The sequence below is a fragment of the Amphibalanus amphitrite genome, unplaced genomic scaffold (genome assembly GCF_019059575.1).
Source record: "Amphibalanus amphitrite isolate SeventyFive unplaced genomic scaffold, NRLGWU_Aamphi_draft 000004F_arrow, whole genome shotgun sequence".
Taxonomy (NCBI): domain Eukaryota; kingdom Metazoa; phylum Arthropoda; class Thecostraca; order Balanomorpha; family Balanidae; genus Amphibalanus; species Amphibalanus amphitrite.
The window spans coordinates 1974089-1995660 of NW_024881501.1; the positions used below are offsets into that span (position 1 = coordinate 1974089).

At 54.5% G+C, this 21572-nt stretch overlaps 1 protein-coding gene across 2 annotated transcripts; it reads right to left on the bottom strand.

Annotated features, from left to right (window-relative positions):
- Positions 1 to 9: 9 nt before the first annotated feature.
- Positions 10 to 21410, bottom strand: LOC122377417 (tyrosine aminotransferase-like). 2 transcript variants are annotated; one of them, XM_043357424.1, is made up of 11 exons: positions 20931 to 21410; positions 16396 to 16500; positions 14175 to 14242; positions 13642 to 13800; positions 12990 to 13181; positions 12468 to 12550; positions 7364 to 7430; positions 6872 to 7000; positions 5314 to 5397; positions 2825 to 2923; positions 10 to 2112 (listed from the first exon to the last, which is right to left on the bottom strand). In XM_043357424.1, exons 1-11 carry the CDS (start codon positions 21061 to 21063, stop codon positions 1900 to 1902), a joined length of 1332 nt encoding a protein of 443 aa, XP_043213359.1. In that variant the 5' UTR covers positions 21064 to 21410; the 3' UTR covers positions 10 to 1899. The 2 variants fall into 2 exon arrangements, with proteins under 2 accessions (XP_043213359.1, XP_043213368.1); XM_043357433.1 differs by lacking the exon at positions 20931 to 21410 and adding an exon at positions 20871 to 20894.
- Positions 21411 to 21572: the final 162 nt, after the last annotated feature.

The following is a 21572-nucleotide window of genomic DNA, read 5'->3' on the forward strand; positions in this document are numbered from 1 at the left end:
CGCCAACACGCTGGTGATAATTATGTATTTTACCGACCACACTCACTGGACAGAGCTCGACACACGGCGATCGCACGCACTGTGTACATGGCACAGGTCAGAGAACCCCCACCGGGCGCTCCGCTCCAAGCGTTCACTGGACTGAGTTCGGCGTATGTACATACACGGTGGTCTGACTGCGCGGTACGCTGCTGGGCTGGCGGCCCTGCCGCTCGCTGTCAGAGTACTCTCCTTACACTGCTATATCTGCACATGGCCCGGTTATAGAGACGATCGGACAGTGGAGCGAACATACGTCAACATGTGTGTGACAAACTGCTGCTGTCTACGAGCACTAATAGCGCACACCGGGCTCCCCCACCGTGCAGACGGGGAGCCGTACTACTGGGGACGGATATAGGCAGACGGGGAGCCGTACTACTGGGGACGGATATAGGACGGATATATAGGACGGGGAGCCGTACTACTGGGGACGGATATAGGCAGACTGGGAGCCGTACTACTGGGGACGGATATAGGCAGCCGGGGAGCCGTACTATCGGGGACGGATATACAGACGAGGAGCCGTACTACTGGGAACGGATATAGGCAGACGGGGAGCCGTACTACTGGGAACGGATATAGGACGGATATATAGGACGGGGAGCCGTACTACTGGGGACGGATATAGGCAGACTGGGAGCCGTACTACTGGGGACGGATATAGGCAGCCGGGGAGCCGTACTATCGGGGACGGATATACAGACGAGGAGCCGTACTGCTGGAGACGGATATAGGCAGTCGGGGAGCCTTACTACTGGGGACGGATATAGGCAGACGGGGAGCCGTACTACTGGGGACGGATATAGGCAGACGGGGAGCCGTACTACTGGGGAGGGATATAGGCAGACGGGGAGCCGTACTACTGGGGACGGATAAAGGCAGACGGGGAGCCGTACTACTGGGGAGGGATATAGGCAGACGGGGAGCCGTACTACTGGGGACGGATATAGGCAGACGGGGGAGCCGTACTGCTAGGGACGGATGTAGGCAGCGCACACTGGCCACTCTGCAGTCGGGGAACCGTACGACTCCGGGTACTGAGCTGTCTGCAGTGATAAGGCCAACAAAAACTACTACGCAAAGCAGTAGTTTTGTGTGCGTGTCTATATTAGAATTTTACATTGACTTTGAGGGTGCACACTTACTGCACAGCGCGCAATGCACATCTATAAACAATTTAAAACATCTTTTGTGGTATTTTATACGCATAGAATTTCTATACAGCTGTCAGCTTATTATTTAAAATCATGAATAAGAATTGAACACTGATGACAGCGATAAACTAAGATACCTTACACTAAGACTTACAATCGTACGTGCACGTATGTACAGCATATGGTCCATAAACAATGTTCAGCATGCCTTCATGTTGATCGAATAATATCCCTTATTCACCCATTGATGATTGTACAATATGTCGCTACGCTATACCCAATATGTATATACCTATGCGCCGATACCGTCCATCTCGCCGCTGGCAGACGGTGAGTCCGCGGCTCTGACGCCCCCGGACTCCACACTGCGCTGCGCAGTACGAGTCCCGCCTGCTGCGCGCGCACATGGCATGTGTCCCGCCCGGGCCGACCACGGCACTGCGGGGACCCGCTCCCCCTGCATGTAGGTCATCTAGAGCGACCCAGCCGACCCACATCGCCGCTGACTGGCCGATTTACTTCCCCCCCCCCCCCCTGCGCCTACGGCGGGCGCTGGGCTCAGTCCGGACTGCCCACACCTCCGATCCTGACCGGCCGGCCGGCGGCTCAGTCGACCGACCGGCGGACAGAGGCAGCCGCTGAGCTGGCCGGACAGGCTCAGTGCTGACGGCGCTCGGTCGGGCCCTGACTCTGACCGGCGGTCTCAGTCGGCGCCGACGCCGGCCACGCGTCTGACGTCGCTGGTGACGGCCGGCTCCAGGTCCGCCCTGCCGACGGCTACGTCCTCGGCCGACGGATCGGCGTCGCTCTCCACGTAGTGGTCGGCGAAAAACTGCGCCAGCCGCTCGCAGGCCTCGTGCATGAACTGTTGGGGCACCGTCAGCACCAGGCGCACATAGTTGGCCAGGTCGAAACACTGCAACGGACGCACAGCGGGCGGGCGGCGGCGGTCAGGGGCTCTGCGGGAATGGGCGACACCACGCAGATGGTTCGGGTGCTAAGCAAACGTGTCTTCTGCTATGCCAACACAATGATCCCTGCGTTCGTGACTGCCGGTTACTTTGAACCCCCTTCCCGATCCGTACCTCCGTGCGCTAACCCTTGCCGTTCATGCCTCCCCCGGCCGGCCTCGACCACGACCCTTGCTGGACCCGCCCCCTGTTTTAGTCCGCCCCGTTAACCCCGCGCCACGCCCCCTGTTTTAGTCCGCCTCGTTAACCCCGCGCCACGCCCCCTGTTTTAGTCCGCCGCCCCGTTAACCCCACGCCACGCCCCCTGTTTTAGTCCGCCCCGTTAACCCCGCGCCACGCCCCCTGTTTTAGTCCGCCCCATGGACCCCGCGCCACGCCCCCTGTTTTAGTCCGCCCCATGGACCCCGCGCCACGCCCCCTGTTTTAGTCCGCCGCCCCGTTAACCCCACGCCACGCCCCCTGTTTTAGTCCGCCCCGTTAACCCCGCGCCACGCCCCCTGTTTTAGTCCGCCGCCCCGTTAACCCCGCGCCACGCCCCCTGTTTTAGTCCGCCCCATGGACCCCGCGCCACGCCCCCTGTTTTAGTCCGCCGCCCCATGGACCCCGCGCCACGCCCCCTGTTTTAGTCCGCCGCCCCATGGACCCCGCGCCACGCACCTTTCCGGGCAGACAGAAGACGGACTGTTCGGTAACCATGGCCTCCACCACCTGTAGGTCGGTCTCGAACTCGGGCAGGCGCGCCATGTCGATACCCACCTGTGGGCCAGGTCATATCAGGTCACAGTACCACCCGCGGGTCGGTCACAGGTGGTCGCAGTACCACCTATAGGTCAGGTCACGGCGGGTCACAGTACCGACTGTGTGTCAGGTCACAGCTGGTCACAGTACCACCTGTGGGTCAGGTCACGGCGGGTCACAGTACCACCCGTGGGTCGGTCACAGCTGGTCACAGTACCGACTGTGTGTCAGGTCACAGCTGGTCACAGTACCGACTGTGTGTCAGGTCACAGCTGGTCACAGTACCGACTGTGTGTCAGGTCACAGCTGTTCACACTACCGAGTGTGTGTCAGGTCACGGCGGGTCATAATTGGGGAAAGGTATCGCTGAAGGAGGACTGTATCGTAAAGCTGTTGGTTGAGAATTCAGAACTCAGAACTTATGCTTGCCACGAGCCAGGGCAGTAGACCAATCCCAACAAATCAATGTGCGGGTGTCGTTAGGTCTGCCGTGGAGACCGAGATCCGTCAGCGCGGCTGGGGGAGCGAGGGAGGGCTGTCCGGGTCCGTCAGTTGGGGAGGGAGGGAGGGCTCTCTGGGTCCGTCAATTGGGGAGGGACGGAGGGCTATCAGGGGCCGTCAGCTCAGCTGGGGGAGGGAGGGAGGGCTCTCTGGGTCCGTCAATTGGGGAGGGACGGAGGGCTATCAGGGGCCGTCAGCTCAGCTGGGGAAGGGAGGGAGGGCTCTCTGGGTCCGTCAATTGGGGAGGGACGGAGGGCTATCAGGGGCCGTCAGCTCAGCTGGGGGAGGGAGGGAGGGCTCTCCGGGTCCGTCAGTTAGGGAGGGAGGGCTCTGGGGCCGCCAACTCGGCTGGGGGAGGGAGGGCTCTCCGGGTCCGCCAGCTCGGCTGGGGAGGGAGGGCTCTCCGGGTCCGTCAGTTAGGGAGGGAGGGCTCTGGGGCCGCCAACTCGGCTGGGGGAGGGAGGGCTCTCCGGGTCCGCCAGCTCGGCTGGGGAGGGAGGGCTCTCCGGGTCCGTCAGTTAGGGAGGGAGGGCTCTGGGGCCGCCAGCTCGGCTGGGGGAGGGAGGGCTCTCTGGGTTCGCCAGCTCGGCTGGGGGAGGGAGGGAGGGCTCTCCGGGTCCGTCAGTTAGGGAGGGAGGGCTCTGGGGCCGCCAGCTCGGCTGGGGGAGGGAGGGCTCTCTGGGTTCGCCAGCTCGGCTGGGGGAGGGAGGGAGGGCTCTCCGGGTCCGCCCTGACAGGCCCGGCGGCACCCAGAACCGGTCCGGCCCCGAGCCGCCTGCCCTCCGTCTGACGGGAATGCTAATCAGCTGACGGCGGCCCGCTCTGCAACAGTGACAGGGACGGGCCGGGCGGACCGGCCGGCCAGTCGGCGCAGTGACGCCCGTCGGCCCTCACTGGCGTCATGGGGTGCACGGTTTTCAGGAAATAATGCGTGGATGGAGAATGAAATGTTGGAATTTTCATTGTCACTTAAGGTGCTTCTTTCAGTGATTTATTACGATGTGCCGAACCTGAATTTGTCTGCTCAGTTTTACGTCTCCTCCCGCCGGTGAGCAATTCTGAGGCGCTCATAGATCCGACAGATCGCATAGGCACTAGACTCGACTCGACTCGCTAAACTCATATGTCGCCGTGACTGGACCAAGTGGACGGAATGTGTCGCGGTAGGTGCTGTCTGTTTGCGGGCGTTCGGCTCCGTTGGTCTCCGCTCGTCCGCTGGCGGTAGCTCCGTGCTCCGTGACCGGCGTGTAGTGTATGTTTTATTTATACGGACGCTGTCGGACGGTCGCCCTCTGGCACTGTGCCCAGATCGGTCGGCCAGACGGCTGTCTGGGCGGGCCGGACCGGGCCGCCAGCTGATTGTCTCACAGCCGGGTGCTGTGATACGGGACGAGGTGGTTCACATGACCGATTGCATGGAGAGACACCTTGTGGCTTGTGGGGTGGTCTGGGGCGGAGTCGCATTTAGGGATCACACCTCCTCGAAGGGGCGGCTTAGAAGCCCACCATCCTCGTGGGGGCGGTTTGGAAACACCTCTTCGTGGGGGTGGAGTCGCATTGAGATATGCCATAACTACTTCACATTGCAGCAGCTTCGTCGAACCTTTAGCTTTAGTCATGGAGTCATTTTCTGTCTGCACGAGGTTCTCTCCGTAAAAAGGTGCAGCATTGAGCATAATGCCCTGCCAGCTGAAATGCCTACCTGGCCGTGGTTTTCGTTGGCTGCTCGACCTTATAAAAAAAAACTCCAGCCTCCTGCCTCACACGAAATTATGGGCTGCTGATGCCTGGCTTACCATCATAGATGTACTTACATTGCCTGGTTTTCCACCTACCATCACGTGTATTGCCGGTCACTCATTGACTACTTACCACCATATGCGCTGCCCCGCTGCTGGTTTACTTACCATCATATACATGGCCCCGCTGGGCATGACTGGCTTCAGCCCCTTGATCTCCGACAGCCGCTTGAAGGCGATCTCGGCATTGGCCTGAAAAGAGACTGAGCGTCAGACGGGAGACATTCCAGTCACACCGCGAACCGTAGCGCTGAGTTTCAGCTGGTCTTTTAGTGGCGGCCTTGCTGGCCAGAGAGCGGGCCCGCAGTGTTTCAGCGCTCTGTTCACGAAGCCCGTCGTTGACCGCCGCCTTCGGGCACGGTAGTGTGTGACATGTTGTTTGTCCCGACCACCCACCCTCGCGATCAGCCAATGGCCTGCCAATGTAATGACCTGTGCCTAGTGCAGTCTGTACTGCACCTACTGTTTGAAATGCTCCAGCTGAGTTGATGCACCATAGCTGTATCTCGGCACGGCGTAGTTGGCGTGTTTCGTTGGTATAAACGCTGCCGGCTCCTGCGTTTCGGCCGTCTCGGATCTGACTGCTCTGTCTATCAGTGAACTGCGGCCGGTGGGAAGGCCGGCCCTCTAAGCCCTCTAAGTTCAGATACCGCCGGGTAACCGAACGCTAATCACTCTGCACTTTGCCGTCATGCTGAAAGACACGTCCTCAGCGCAGGTGTTCGCACATCCTAATCCTATACCTACCTTAACGCTGGGTCTGTTCGACCTTCAAGTTATTGTCTGTCCAGAAGCCTTTAATAATACCCTGTCAACTGGCCTTCCTAATCTGCCGGCTTCGCATTTAGCGCACAGATCACATGACCCGACGCTGTCCTGGCGCGTAATTTTAACCAGGCTCCTTCAGTACAGGCTATCCCCTCCCCCTCAATGCAGCTCTTACAGCCAAGTCGCTCATCAGGTCTCCTCTTTCCTAAACGCCATAGCTGAAGCGGTGTCCGTTTAGCATTGGCTTACTCACACATGTCCTCCGGTTTTTGACGCCAATCCGATTATATGAGCACACACCTGCCCATCTGTCGGGTCAAATTAAAGCCCCCCTGCCACTCCTCCCTCCTGCCGTTCGGGGCGGTAATCCGAGACGCGGGGGGGGGGGGGCGCTGAGAGGGATGGACACAGCCCATGGACGGCGCTAGGGCCGGGGCTCGGCGGCCACACCGAACAGTGACTGCCGGGCAGCGAGCGCCCGCGCACTGCGCGCCGGCGCCGCGGCCGCGTCCCCGCGTCCCAGATGCGGCCTTTGATAGCGGCCCGCCGACCGGTGACGTCACCGGTCACACCAGCGGTGACGTCACGGCGGCCACGGGAGCGAGGCCGAGCGGGGACTTCGGTGAACCGGCACGTGCATCCAGAGAAACGGCTCGAACGGCCAGAAAAATAAACTGGATCCACGGTTTTATCCTGAAAAGTAACGACCCCTTGCGTGTTAAGGGACCTGTTTCAGATGTAGTCAGCATTGGTGCATCTATACCTAATCCAGCAGAATGTCCAATTTTTGCATTTACCTTAATCATTTTTGAAGCTAACATGACCAGCTGTTGTCCCGTTGCACTGGGTGTGCACGTGTCTGCGGTGGGGGAGTTGGAGCGTTGTCTCTCTCTCTCACCTGCACTAGCTGCAGCGTGGCGCTGAAGAACTCGGCCGGCGTGCCGCTCAGGATCGTCGGCAGCGCCGCCTGCACGAGCGTGTTGGCGCCGATCGTGCGCGTCGAGAGGTTCTGCAGGCCGACACGCACCTGCCGCCGGACAGCCGTCAGGTCGGGTCAGATAAGGGGTTACCGAGCAGCCGGCAGGGCAGGTCAGGGGTCACCGGGCATCGCGAGCGGTTGGTCGGAATAACCACAGCTATTGATCAGGTGTTAGACGAATTTCGACAGCACTCAGTCTTGAATGTTCACTCAACAGTAATATCTTGCTTTGTGAGGGCGGACTTTCAAAACGCAAGAGGCGTCGCTTACTTTCTCCAATTCAGTCTTGTGATCTGCATGAGATTCGACATGCATGTTTTTAACTATCCCAGTACACTCACAAAGGTCTATACTGTGGCTCGACGCAGTCCCTCTTTGACATTCTGTGGAGCGGAGAAGCTTTGGACTTACGTCTTTGAGGACGTGGTTTTGGTCGTGGACAGTGATCCAGCCCATTCTCCAGCCGGGCACCAGGAACCTGAGGGGAAAACAGCACCTGGTTGGCAACACGGCTCTCCTCACCACCGCCGCTCAAACTCGTCTCAAGCGTCTCATCTGTTCTAATAATCACTCCATCTCCATAAGAGCTGTCTAGTATCCCCAGGTTTAGCAGCCGCCCGTCCCACGGCTCCTGCTGGGAGCCGTTCTGCTCGGCTGACGGTCAGGGGACCTTGCTCCGCCGCGCCGGCGGCCCGGGGCGGTCCGGACATATCCGTTAATCAGTGTTGCACTGTCGTATGGGGCGTTCCACGACAAATCGACAAGTGCCCTGCACCCTCATATTTTATTTTTTGCTTAACCCGCGCCCTGGTGTGGGTCTGAGCCACCTTCGCCCTGGTGGGGGGGGGGCCAAAATGACCCCCCCCCGTCTAACTCGAAAACGAAGAGGGCTAGGAAGACGCGGAAAAAAGCAAACGAAAGCCCATAACAAGTACGTTCGAAAGTATTTCGGTCATTTTTTCGCTAAGGTCAATATTGAGGTCGCTAGAGGTCATCATAGGTCAAATTTCAGTGTTTTCGGTGTTGCCGGACATATTCCGCTGTAGCTCGGAAACTAGAAGAGCTAGAGAGCCGCGGAAAAAAGCAATCGATAGCTCTTTTCAAGCTCTTTCGCCAAGGTTCGTCAGATTTGACCTCAGCTCAACGGTTTGGCCTACAGAGGTCATGCAAGGTCAACTTGGCAAATTTCGTTGAAAATGTTTTTAACTATAGCATGCATTCACGAGAAAATAGAGAAACGATTCATGCACCATCGTGCTTGGCTCGTCGAGACGCGTCGAATGATATATAGTTTGACCTCGAAAGGTCATTTTGAAAATTTGACCTCAGGTCAAGGTCATGACCTTACCGAAATAGGTCATGCTGCATATCATTCGATCCGCATTGACGAGACAAACACGATAAACGTCGAACGGAGTCTCTATCTCTATTCAATAACAAGTAAGTGCAGAAAAACCGCTGGTGACCTCTGGTGACCAGGGAGATGACCTAGCGTGACCTCAGCGAGGTCACAAGCAAATGGTTTCACATGGGCTGTGATTTGCTGACCCAAGACACTTCAATAACGAAATATAGGAACAATCACGCCCGATTTAGCTGAAAAACAACTACTTTTCGATTCTCCCATTGACTTATAATGGGGAGCAGCGATGACCTGACCTGACCTTAGGTCACATTTATAAAAAATCCGAGATAGCCATTTTGTAGAGCTGGGTGACATCTTCAAGTACTGTAAATTTTACATCGATCGGATAAAAGCTGTGCCTTTGAGAGAGCTTTGAACTTTTTTAGAGGTGGTGTCAGTTTTGGTGACCTTGTGACCTGACCTGACCTGACCCGAACCCCCCAAAAAAGGACATGATGTAAAAATGTTGAATAAACAGCTATGCAAAGTTTCAGGGCGCTAACTCAAGTGGTTTCTGAGTTATCGCTGAAAAACCACAGGGGGGGGGGCCAAAATGGCCCCCCCCCCACCAGGGCGAAGGTTAAAATTGGTCTAATGGGTTGTGATGGGCGGGGAAGCCAGCTGTGGCAAGGATTTTTTTTCTTCGAACAACGGTTTCCGAGATATAGCCTCGGGCAATTCTTGGAGTTTGCGCTGCAGCCCTATGTTTGGCGGCCTATAACTCAGAAACTATTAGTTTTTTCACGATAAAACTTCATATGGCTCAACTCACAATCAACCAACAAACATTTTGGCCATCTCGGATTTTCAATTTTTGAAAATTTTGATCACGTGACCTTTTGTCCTATTTTTCAGAGTGACCTTGATATTTTCCCCACTGAAAGTTGCAATTTTGTCTGATGACGATTAAAGCCTTATCAATTGTCATTCATATGCGATAATAAGAAAAGTGGTTATCGCCCTGCGTTGACCTCAGGTCAGGTCATTTTTATGACCTGTCCATTATTACGAGCGGGAGCGACAGCGAGATCTCGAGAATAAAGCAAGATAGCGACAAGCGGTAAACGGTAAAGGGTACACACGGATAAGGTCTATAATTTTTACTGAGGTCATTTTTAGGTCAGGTCAAAGATGACGTCACAGGAGCTATCAGGAAGTTAAAATAGCGGCACTATACATATATATGAAGTTTTTCTCGAATAACTCTCAAGGTATCCCAGCTAGGAACAAACTAATAGCACCATCGTGATCCTCTCGTCGATCCGCATCGAAACATATGTATGTTGACCTCGAAAGGTCGAAAGGTCAAAAGTTGACCCTAGGTCACGTGATCGAAGGTCAACTTTTGACATTTCGACCTTTCGAGGTCAACATACATATGTTTCGATGCGGATCGACGAGAGGATCACGATGGTGCTATTAGTTTGTTCCTAGCTGGGATACCTTGAGAGTTATTCGAGAAAAACTTCATATATATGTACAGTGCCGCTATTTTGACTTCCTTTTAGCTCCTGTGACGTCATCTTTGACCTGACCTGAAAATGACCTCAGTAAAAATTATAGACCTTATCCGTGTGTACCCTTCACCGTTTACCGCTTGTCGCTATCTTGCTTTATTCTCGAGATCTCGCTGTCGCTCCCGCTCGTAATAATGGACAGGTCATAAAAATGACCTGACCTGAGGTCAATGCAGGGCGATAACCACTTTTTTTATTATAGCATATGAATGACAATCGATAAGGCTTGAATCGTCATCAGACAAAATTGCAACATTCAGTGGGGAAAATATCAAGGTCACTCTTCGAAAAATAGGACAAAAGGTCACGTGATCAAAATTTTCAAAAATTGAAAATCCGAGATAGCCAAAATGTTTGTTGGTTGATTGTGAGTTGAACCATATAAAGTTTTTATCGTAAAAAACCAATAGTTTCTGAGTTATAGGCCGCCAAACATAGGGCTGCAGCGCGAACTCCAGGAATTGCCCGAGGCTATATCTCGGAAACTGTTGTTCGTAGAAAAAAATCCTTGCCACAGCTGGCTTCCCCGCCCATCACAACCCCTTACACCAGTTTTCAACGAATAATAAAATATGAGGGTGCAAATTTAATTTTTTATTTGTCGATTTGTCGTGGAACGCCCCGTATGTAATGTAACCAGCTCTGTATCTATCGGCCCGCAGCGCTACTAAACGTCTCACCGCCGCAGCCCAGCCGCGGGCCACCAAACCTGTTCCGTGTGGCCAGGGACGGCCATGGAAGGCGGGGCGCCGGGCGCCGCGCCGGGCATGTCATTAGCGTGGGGCGTCACCGCCACGACGGCACGGGGTCGCGGAAAAGTACACCCCTGTCCTGGCCACGTGCTCCCAGAGCGGAGGGAGCCGGGTCTGGTCGCCGGCCGCGGTCCACTGGCACTGGTGATGGCCGGTAGGCCGTCTGGACAGGCGCCACAGCATAGGTTCGACCGGTCACCGACGGCGTGACGTGGCGTGGCCCCGGTCCATCTGGGCCCCGGCGTCTGCTAGCACGCCTGGGCTTGGGCATTCGGGATTACTGGAACCATGGAATCGCGCTCTGAATACTTAACCCGCGCCCGGCTGGGGGTCCTGGATTTCCACGCCCTGATGGGGAGGGGGGGGGGGGTGTTTGAACACCCCCCCCCCCTGTAACTCGGCTCCTGGGCCACGTAGCGATACGCGGAAGGCGGCGTTCGAAAGAGCGTCAAAAATAATGACGAAATCACTTCGGTCAATTTTTTGGTCAGGTCAAAGGTCAGGTCACCAGAGGTCATTGAAGGCAAAATTTCGACGATTTCCAGGTCGAATGTCGAAAATTTCCAAGAAGCCAACGCATAACTCGAGAACCAATAGAGCTACAGCGCCGCGGAAAAGCGCATTCGATAGCCCTATTAAAGCCCTTTCTGAGTAATGCTCTCAGATTTGACCTAGCGTCAACGGTTTTGCCTGCAGGGGGCAAAAACTGCAAAAATAGCCGATTTTTTTTTTCGGAAACAGTTTTTCTGCAATAACTTTTGACCCTAGCCTTGTACGAGCTTTCTTTTACCGGCATTGTGTTCCTCTCGTAAGACGCATCGAATGAACTATAAGTTGACCTTGAAAGGTCAACTTGAAAATTTGACCTCAGGTCAAGGTCATGACCTGACCGGAAAGGGTCATGTTGCATATCAGTCGATCCGTATCGTTGAGCTTAACACATTTAAGGCGTTTTCATCGCTCTAGCATGCCTCTATCAAAAGTTATTTGCGAAAAACTGTTAGATACTATTCGTGACCTAAGATGACCTCAGGGCATAAACAGGGGTCACGGACACTATTTTCATGAGTGTGTCTAAACCACTTGTAATTCGGTGTTTGGGAGTGTTTATAATGTCTTTTGTCCAAAAGAGGCGCATTTCAATTTTATCCCATTGACTTATAATGGGGAGGTCGCAAAATTGACCTGACCTTAGGTCATCGATATCAAAATTCTGAGATATACATTTTGTACATGCTATTGCTCTTAGCAATCTCTGAAAGTTTCAAAGCAATCGGTCACTCGGTGTAGCTATGACAGACATTGAAACTTTTTATGAGGTGAGGTCACTTCAAGTGACCTGGTGACCTGACCTTGAATGACCTTGGTCTGAAATTTTCACAACATGTGTAGAATTGATGTATGATAAGGTGTACCAAAAACGGCGTTCGCGAAAAAACACAAGGGGGGGTGTTCAAACACCCCCCCCCCCCCCCCCAGCAGGGCGCGGGTTAAAGAAGGCATGCATTCCAGTTCTTCTAATCTATGATATGTCAATCGACCATCGGTTCGGGAATATTACGCTTGTGTTCTGCGTACCACTGCGCCAGTTTTTGTTTCTTCTGCTTACCTCCGCCCCTTAGGTATTGGCCCAGTAACCCGGTCCAGTGCCCTTCCCTGCCCTTCCCCCTCCTCAGACGCGCCGTTTGGTGATCCCGCCTCTCCCTCTCCCTCTCCCTCTCCCTCAGACGCGCCGTTTGGTGATCCCGCCTCTCCCTCTTCCTCTCCCTCTCCCTCTCCCTCAGACGCACCGTTTGGTGATCCCGCCTCTCCCTCTCCCTCTCCCTTTCCCTGAGACGCACCGTTTGGTGAGCCCGCTGCAGGAGAGCACGGGCACCTCGTCCGTCAGGGATGCGATGTAGTAGAACTCACTCTCCGGAAACACCTGTGCCAACACAGACAGAGAGCGCGGCCTTAGGGCACCTCACCCGCGGCGGCGTAGTCCATCGTATATTTGTAATAAAAAACTTCACAGTTTGAATGATAGAAAGCAAGTAAAGATTAGGTATTTCTAAAAAATAATTACATTGTTAAGATGCATACATCTTTTTTTAAATATGGATATTAATAAGGATATAGAAAACATATTCTCAAGCTGCTGATCAACTTGTAAGCTTTGGCTTTACTCGATTAGTTCGATATAGTAGTGTCAATCGATATACTCCTTTGATAGAAGCCCATCCCTCCCAAATTGTCCGTCATTCTGCGGGTAGCTGGCGGTCCGGTCCAGCTCCGGTCGCGCAGCTGTCGGACTGCAGCCGCCGGTCCGAGCCGCCCCATCTGCCGCCCCATCTGCCGCCCCAGCTGCCGTCCGCGGCACTCACGAAGTGGTTGTAGATCTCGTCGGCGATGATGGGCACCCGGCGGCGGGCGGCGATCTCCAGGATGCGCCTCAGGTGCTCCTTGCCGAACACCGAGCCGCACGGGTTGCTCGGGTTGTTGACGACGATGGCGCGCGTGCCCGAGTCTATCTGGGCGTCCAGCATCTCCAGGTCGGCCTCCCAGCCGCGCTCCGGCTGCCGGCCCACAGGGACAGGGGACGGGGGAGGGTTATTGGTCCGTGTGGCGATATGTGCCGGCTGTGGGCTGACAGGGATAGGGGACGGGGGAGGGTTATTGGTCGGTGTGGCGATATGTGCTGGCTGTGGGCCGACAGGAACAGGTATTGGTCTGTGTGGTGGTATTTACTAGCCGCGCTCCGAATGCGGGGAACACTGGCAATGCCAGGAAGTTATTTGTCAGTGTGGTGGTGTTGTGGCATTCTCATGTCTTCTTCGCTACACTTTATGGTGGACACCCTGTTACGGGTAAGTGCATTCGGTTACACAGTACACGTTCATGTATACGGCTACATACATATGCGGACTCATACACTGTACACATACGGCTACACACATGTATAATGCCACCAGCTCTGTCTCTGAGCCCGTCAGCTCTGTCCCCGGACCCACCATCCGCCCTGTCCGTTTGGCTCACCAGGAGGTCGTAGAACTTGGTCTGTATGCCGATGCAGTGCGCCAGCGTCTGGTAGAGCGGAAATCCGGGTCGCGGCACCAGAATGTTGTCGCCGGCGTTGGCCAATACGGTGATGCACGCCTCCAGCGCCGACGAGCAGCCGCTGCAGATGTACACGTCCTGCGGCCAGTGGGATGGGATCAGAGCAGCGCCTGATGGGGCTGGGTCAGAACAGCGTCCGGCGGGGCGAGTCAGATGGACACATATTGCGACCGGAGGGACTGGTCAGGTTGGTCCATCGTAAAGGGTCATGCTAGGGTCAGCGGTTTGCGCCTCAGTTCAGCGGACACCTTACGCTCGAATACTGGATGTTGAAGGGCCTAGTCGTTTGGTTATGATATAAATGAATAATGTAATCATAAGCATAACCTTTGTTTGTCATCGCCATACCATTTTCTTGGTACATTAACGGCGATTTTGTGCCACATAAAAAAAAACAGAGGGCACTTCCTCCTCACCAATACAGGAATGAGTGCGGTAAGAGTGGCCCGTACCTTAGCCGAGACCCGGAACTCTGGCGTCGACGTGTACTGTGCGATCGCCTCCTTGGCGGTGGCCGTCCCTGTGAAAATGGCACCGTGTAACACTCACCGCATATACATGCCAGGAAGGACGCATACCAAAGTGATGAGGGCCGCGTCACATACAGGCGGAGCATACAGGCCAATTCTAATTAGGTATGTACAGGGTGGCGCCGGTAAATAACCACAAATTTCAAACCTGTGTTACGAGGAAACTGCTTTGTGCAGAGCAATAATTTTTTGCATTCATGTTCCATGCTTTATGTAAATTGTTGTCCATAGCAAAAGGGAACGTTGCAGCTGAAGATGATAACGGAAGAGTTGAAAAGACACGCGGTCATTGTGGCGCTTCACGCCGGCAGCGAGGCTCCCGAGGTCGCCAACTTCCTCAAGGTCGACAGAAGCCATGATTATAAAGTCGAGCGGAGCTTGGATGAGTCTGTGGGCGACGTCCCGTCTGTGGCAAAGCGGAAGAAACATCCCCGACGATCTGATGCCGTCGGAGACGACGATTTCATTGCCAAAGTCGAGCACATCGTCGACGATGACACGACGTCGACGTCACCGTCGATGACGGTGACGTCGTTAAACCCTAGATCGACCGAGTGGCTGAGGAAGGCCCTATGTGTTCCAACAAGACTCTGCACCCGCCCAAAAGGCCAGGGTGACGCAGGAGTGGATGAGCGGCAACGTGCACAGTCACATCACGTCCGAGTTCTGGCCGCCAAACTTCCCGTACCTGAACCCGCTCGACTAAAACGTGTGGGGCGTAGTCGAGAGGGACACTAACAAACACCCACACAACAATATTGACTCTCTGAAGTCAGCCATCAAGCAGATGATGGTCAAGATGGACAAGACCATGCTGACCAAGGCCTGAGCCCGGTTCAGGCCGCGCATCGAAGCCGTCATCGACGCGGAGGGGGATTCATCGAGTGAAGTGTGTTCGACAGGTCGCCATCAGTCACTCCAGTTCCAAGCTTCCATCCAATGTACTGACTTTTGCCAAAAAATTAATGTTTTGTGTGGAGCACATATTGTCTTCATTTATCGGCGCCACCCTGTAATATGTAGGTAGGGGAAGTTGGGGCAATGCCGGAGTTGGGGCAAAGCCGAAATTCGAGATATTTCTAAAACCGTACGACATGGATGCCACGTCTCAGTGATGCTCTGAAGCTTAAGTGACTACAATTATCGCATGTTTGTTACAAGTTGTCATTTGGAATACTTCGGCTGTGAGGGCGCCAAAAGCGTTTTCAAGGTACGTTTCCCTTGTACTATATGCGCCTTTGAAGCTGCATTTCTTACTCATTATGCTACCGTTTGTCTGGCCAATTCGGTCAAGTAATCTTTAGCATGTCTTTGCATAAGTGTGCTGCCTATTTGAAATTTATACAGCACGTTTAAATGTTATGGGCCTGCAAATGAAAGTATGGCTGGCTGGGGTAATGCCGAAAACGTGCAATTACGCACGTTAAAGCACGCTACGTGGACTTTACTGCTGTAGAATAGCAACGCGTATTTTTAGTCAGACAAATTACACTTTCAGCCGGCACAACAGCTTGTTACCTATAAGGAATGATTTACCTAGCATTTTTTTTTTATTATATCACACAATTATAACTTCCAGTGTGCACCAAGCGTCCTCAAGCTCTTAAAACGCGTGTCAGCTTTGATGAATTTTGGATAAAGTTTGAGATAAATTGGCAAAACATCAATGTCTGCATTCCTCGTAGATCATTTATCCCATTTTCGGCTTTCCCCGCAGTCCGGGGCAACGCCGAAAAAGTCAGTTCTTTGATATTTTTAGTTTTTGCGCTTAACGGTATGCGAATTCATCAAATGCGCCTGGTATGTTTGAAAGACAAAAGACTGGCCTCTCGAATGACGCCAACAAGAATAGCTTATGTTGTCTACCTTGCGTGCTACGGGCGTCAGAAAAAAAGTATTCGGCGTTCCCCCAACTTCCCCTATATTGAACAATGCATTTCAGTTAATGACTGTAGATGCCCCTTGCTGGCACTTTACATATATTCATTTTCGAACAACATATAGGGTTGTAATAATTGGCACTGCAATATAAATAGAATGTGTTCGAGTGGACCACCCAGCAGGTCTGGGCGGACCACAATCGGTCTGGGCGGACCACCCAGCAGGTCTGAGTGGACTGATATCGTCACCAGTCGCCACTCACCGGAGCTGGGCGCATAGCCGTTGAATTTGATGGCCTGGACCGCCTCGACGACGGCGTCCACCACCACCTTGGCCGGCTCGAGGTTCCCGAACACGGTGGGGTCACCTGAATAGGAGTCAGGATCAGCGGCATGTCACATTCAACCACTGATCAGATGTGAACAGTTACACGTATGACATTTGTCTGTTTAGGGAAATTATGGGTGATTGGACCACAACAAGGCCGATTGGGGGCTCCTGATTTTTTAGATTGCTCCGCTCTCAAGCAGGAAAGGTACAACAGCCTCCAGAACGTTCAACGATTATTTGCCCCAGCATATGGCTGTATTTTGTAATTTGCTTTATTAAGTTATTGGGCCGATAATCCCCAAAATATTGAAATTATGCGTTTTAAATCTACTATCCCAATAACCCTTCCTTTTTAGCCTGGAATCTTAGCATGTGTGGATACTGCTGCTCTACAAAATAGGCATTATAGTTGCTCTTTTCTGGGCTGTGGCGAAACAGACATATCAATGAAATAGATCTGTCCTGCGTGAGCTCACACCCATGAACCCATGAGCATTAGGGCGCTCTCGGAATATTGACACGTCTTTTCGTCCTACGTTATAAGTTTATTACGTATTTCGGCCCTGGGTGTCTGAAGCGCAGTCCGTCGGCTGGCGGCTGGGCCCGCGGTGGCGCCGGCCGGCGCGGCGGTAGGTAGGTAGACTGTCCCGCAGGACACCCAAGCGCTGCGGCACAGCCGGCCGCCCGCCGCTCCGGCCGGCAATGCATTAACCCGCGCCGTGCTGGGGGGCGTTTTTACGCCCCCCCTCAGGTTTTTCACGAATATCTCAAAAACGGCGGCGCGCAGCGCCGCCGTTTTTGGTACACGTGTTCCTACATCATTTCCGCACATGTTGTGAAAATTTCAGACCTAGGCCGTTCAAGGTCAGGTCACCAGGTCACGTCAAGTGACCTTACCTCAGAAAAAGTTCAAAGGCTCGCTATAGCTACACCGACTGAACGATCACTTTGAAACTTTCAGCGATTGATATGAGTAACAGTATGTATAAAATGTATATCTCGGATTTTTGATATCTGTGACCTAAGGTCAGGTCAATTTTGCGACCTCTCCATTATAAGTCAATGGGAGAAAATTGAAATGCGCCTCTTTTGGACGAATATCGTTCAAAACGCTCTCAAACATCGGTTCATAGGTAAACATGACACACTGAATAGGAAAAATGCACCTGTGACCCCTCTGTGTGCCCCTGAGGTCATCTCAGGTCATGAACGGTCGCCAGCAGTTTTTTGGCTATAACTTTTGATAGAGACGTGCTAGAGCGGTGAAAACACGTCAGATGTGTTCAGCTCGACGATACGGATCGACTGATATGCAACATGACCCTTTTCGGTCAGGTCATGACCTTGACCTGTGGTCAAATTTTCAAAATGACCTTTCAAGGTCAACGAATAGTTCATTCGACGCGTCTCGACGAGAGGAACACGATGCTGGCAAAAGTAATGTCATGGCGCTTATGAGTCAAAAGTTATTGACGAAAAAACGTTTTTCGTAAAAACGGCTATTTTTGGAGTTTTTGCCCTCTGGAGGCTAAACCGTTGACCTGAGGTCAAATCTGAAAACATTACCCAGAAAGGTCTGTAAAAGGGCTATCGAATGCGCTTTTCCGCGGCGCTGTAGCTCTATCGGTTCTCGAGATAGCCGTTGGCAGTTTCCAAAATGTTGAAATAGTCAACATTTTACCTTTGGTGACCTCTGGTGACCTGACCTTTGACCTGACCCAAAAAATGACCGGAGTGTTTTCGTCCTTATTTTTGACGCTCTTTCGATTGCCGCTTACCGCGTGTCGCTACGTGACCCAGGAGCCGAGTTAGACGGGGGGGCGTGAAAACGCCCCCCCCCCCCCAGCACTCGGCGGAAAGTTCAGGCCACCAGCACGGCGCGGGTTAACAGGTGATTTGTCGCTATACTGTCCGGGTCAGTCTATCGCTGAGATACTGGCTTCTCAGCTGTTGCTAACTACAGCATTTTAGGCGCAATTTCAAAAAGTGAAGACCAAATTCAAAACGATCACGTGCATTTCGAACGTAAACTTTTTGAATTTGGGCTTTAACTTTTTGAAATTGCACCTAAAAAGGTGTAGAGGCTCGATGAAAGGGTGAAGCACATTTGGATGAGTACCTATTTATTATAAATCTAACAAATGGAACAGCTTTCGAGCTGAATGAACAAGCGTCTCGAAGCATTTTCGTCAGCCGCTCCACTGTCCCAACCCCAATCACGTGATTCAGTCGGCATCCGAAGGCAGCGGCCCTCCCCATGTCATATCACCAAACACGGCGGCGGGGTGGCTGGCGGGCGGGCGGGTCTGATTTTACGCAGCCACCGGCCCACCAGCGCCGGGGGTCAGCCAAGGCCGGCCGTTCGTCTCCCCGCTGGCCGCAGGGTGTTCACCTTCAGTTGCGCAACTGGTCGATAGAGCGCAAACAGGACCAATCACAGGCGGCCGATAGCCAGCTGGCATGGAGGACGCGGGATGTGCGCAGATCCGGGGGACAGAGCAATGAAAACAAGCGCCATACTTCCGAATAACACTCACTGTGATATAATGAAAGTAAAGATATGCAAATGCAGCTCTGTCCCCTGCACTCTATCTCGGCGCGACTGTGGTAAGCTCTACATCGATAATGTGACTCCAGTCACGATTCCGGCTGGCTCGGGGCCTCTCTGACCTTGGGTGGTGTGATGAGGCCGCAGCTCTGTCAAGGTAGCTGCTCGGCGCCTCGGGCCCTGGTAGGGACGCCAGGCGCCCTGCTGGCGGCCGGCCAGTGACGGGTTCTCACGGGCCGTTACGCTGCAGCTCCAGCCGGTCTCGTCGGGACACGTTAGGTATGTACACCCAGCGGCGTGGCTGGGACACGGTGAACTCGGCGGCACTTCAGCCGACAGCCCGATAAGCAGAGGGGCCGGCGGCGCCACATGACGACGGGCTTATGGGCGCCGCCGGCCAGACCTGCAGCGGACGGCCGAGTCGGCCGAGATGGCCTCCAGTGGACGGTCGAGTCAGGTCAGGAGTGGGACGGCCGCCCGGCGTATCGTCCGAGTCAGGAGTGGGACGGCCGGCCGGCGTATCGGTCGAGTCAGGAGTGGGCCGGCCGCCCGGTGTATCGGCCGAGTCAGGAGTGGGACGGCCGCCCGGCGTATCGGCCGAGTCAGGTCAGGTGTGGGCCGGCCGCCCGGCGTATCGGCCGAGTCAGGAGTGGGCCGGCCGCCCGGTGTATCGGCCAAGTCAGGAGTGGGAGTTGGGCCGCCCGGCGTATCGGCCGAGTCAGCTCGGTATCGGCCCGATCGTGCCTACTGCGTCGCTAGGGACGGTCGTACCGGGAGAGAGAGAGGGACGGAGGGAGAGAGGCAGATAGGGAGGGGAGAGAGATGGTTAAGGAAACTCGGGAGAGTGGAGATTGGTGAATGGTGATCTGTGTATTTGGTTAAGATTTATTGTTTTGAGTAGAAACTCGATGCATTCATCATACATACATGATGGGATGCGAACTCGTGGCATAAGTGCTCCTTTCCTGCGCAATGCAGTCGCCGGGAGTGGCGGCACAGCTAGGCGGTGCTACGTTTCTGTTACATAGATGCAGTCTCCCCGCCCCGCCCCGCCCGCCGCGCTACCTTTCTGTGCTGCTAATGCAGTCACCACGCTCAGCAGATGACGCGATATGACAATTGATACCGCTACGATACTTTTATGTAAGACCGACCTTAGCAGACATTTGACACCGTTCGTGCGCTCATATAAATCTCCTGTCTTTGAGTTTACCCTGTCATATCGCTGATTGTCCTAGATCCACTGTCGACTGCACTGAAGAGGGGATGGGCATTGGGCCATGCCAGCCATTACCAAGCCGGGCAGAGCCGATGGCCTTCGAAATATATTCTATCTTAACACCACGCTTGTAGCAGCGCATGTAAAGAAGTGGACACCCGAGTATCGGTGTCTACGCGTTTGGCGGCTGCCCTCTCCTTTCAGCGCGCTCGGCTGGCTGGGCTACATGACTGGCGCTGAACAGCTCTCCGAAGTGCCTACTGTCTCTGGCTGTCGGCCGCTGCAGCGGCCCGGGGACGGGCAGTTGGCACTAAACACGGCTCCGTCACCAGTGAAATAATGACTTGAATCTGTCCTAGCAGTGCCTTTGGAATGATCGCCTACAGTTCTCCTGTTTGTGAGGTGTGCCATTGCACGATGAGATCGTACTCTGATATCCCCTGTATGGTCCATACGTCATAGCGTTCCTAGTTGTTACTGATCAGTTATCATCCCTCGCCACCGCAGCACTGCTCACCAACATGTCTCACAGCACCGGGTGTGGGTTCAGCTCACAGAACCAGTCGCTACTCACCGATGGAGTGGGCGATCATCTGTTTATCCGGGTGTAAGCTGTCTCGCAGCACTGGTCACTACTTACCGATGGAGAGGGCGATCATCTGTTTGTCCGGATGTAAGCTGGCTCACAGCACCTACTCACCGATGGAGAGGGCGATCATCTGTTTGTCCGGGTGCGGGTTCAGCTCGATCGTGTCCACGATTCGTCGGATCGGGTTGATCGTGTTCCGGGCAATATCCGACATGGGCACGTGCCACCCGGACCGGGGCTTCATGGCGGCGGCCGGGTCACAGAGGTCACCAGAGGTCACAGCGGCGGCACGGCGGTTCACCGGAGGGGACCGGGTGTCAGAGCGGCTGGCGCACGTGCGCGCCGCTCAGGCTGAGCTGGGGAGACGGTGTTTGGAAGGACGGTATCTGCCTGGAGCTGGGAGATGATGGGATGTGTTGGGTCCGGTCAGTCAGTCCACCGTACTGCTCCCGAGTGGCCCCGCACGTTTTCTCGGTGGCTGCTCTGAGAGGTTCTGGAGTTTTCCCGCCGTTCACAATCCGTCTGGATACGCTGGTGAGAGTGCGGCCGTCACTGCTGGAGCCGTCAGTGCGCACGTGAGACTGGCACGCCGCGGCCGGCAGGGGCCCGGCCGGCGCCGCGCCGATTGGCCCAGATAAGGGTGTGTCGGCGGGGCCGGGCGGTGATTGGCCGGCGCGGCGGGCCGATCGGCGGCGGCACGGGACCGGTCCGGTCCGCAGACGGCCTGGGGCGGTGGGCCCGGCCCGGCCCGGC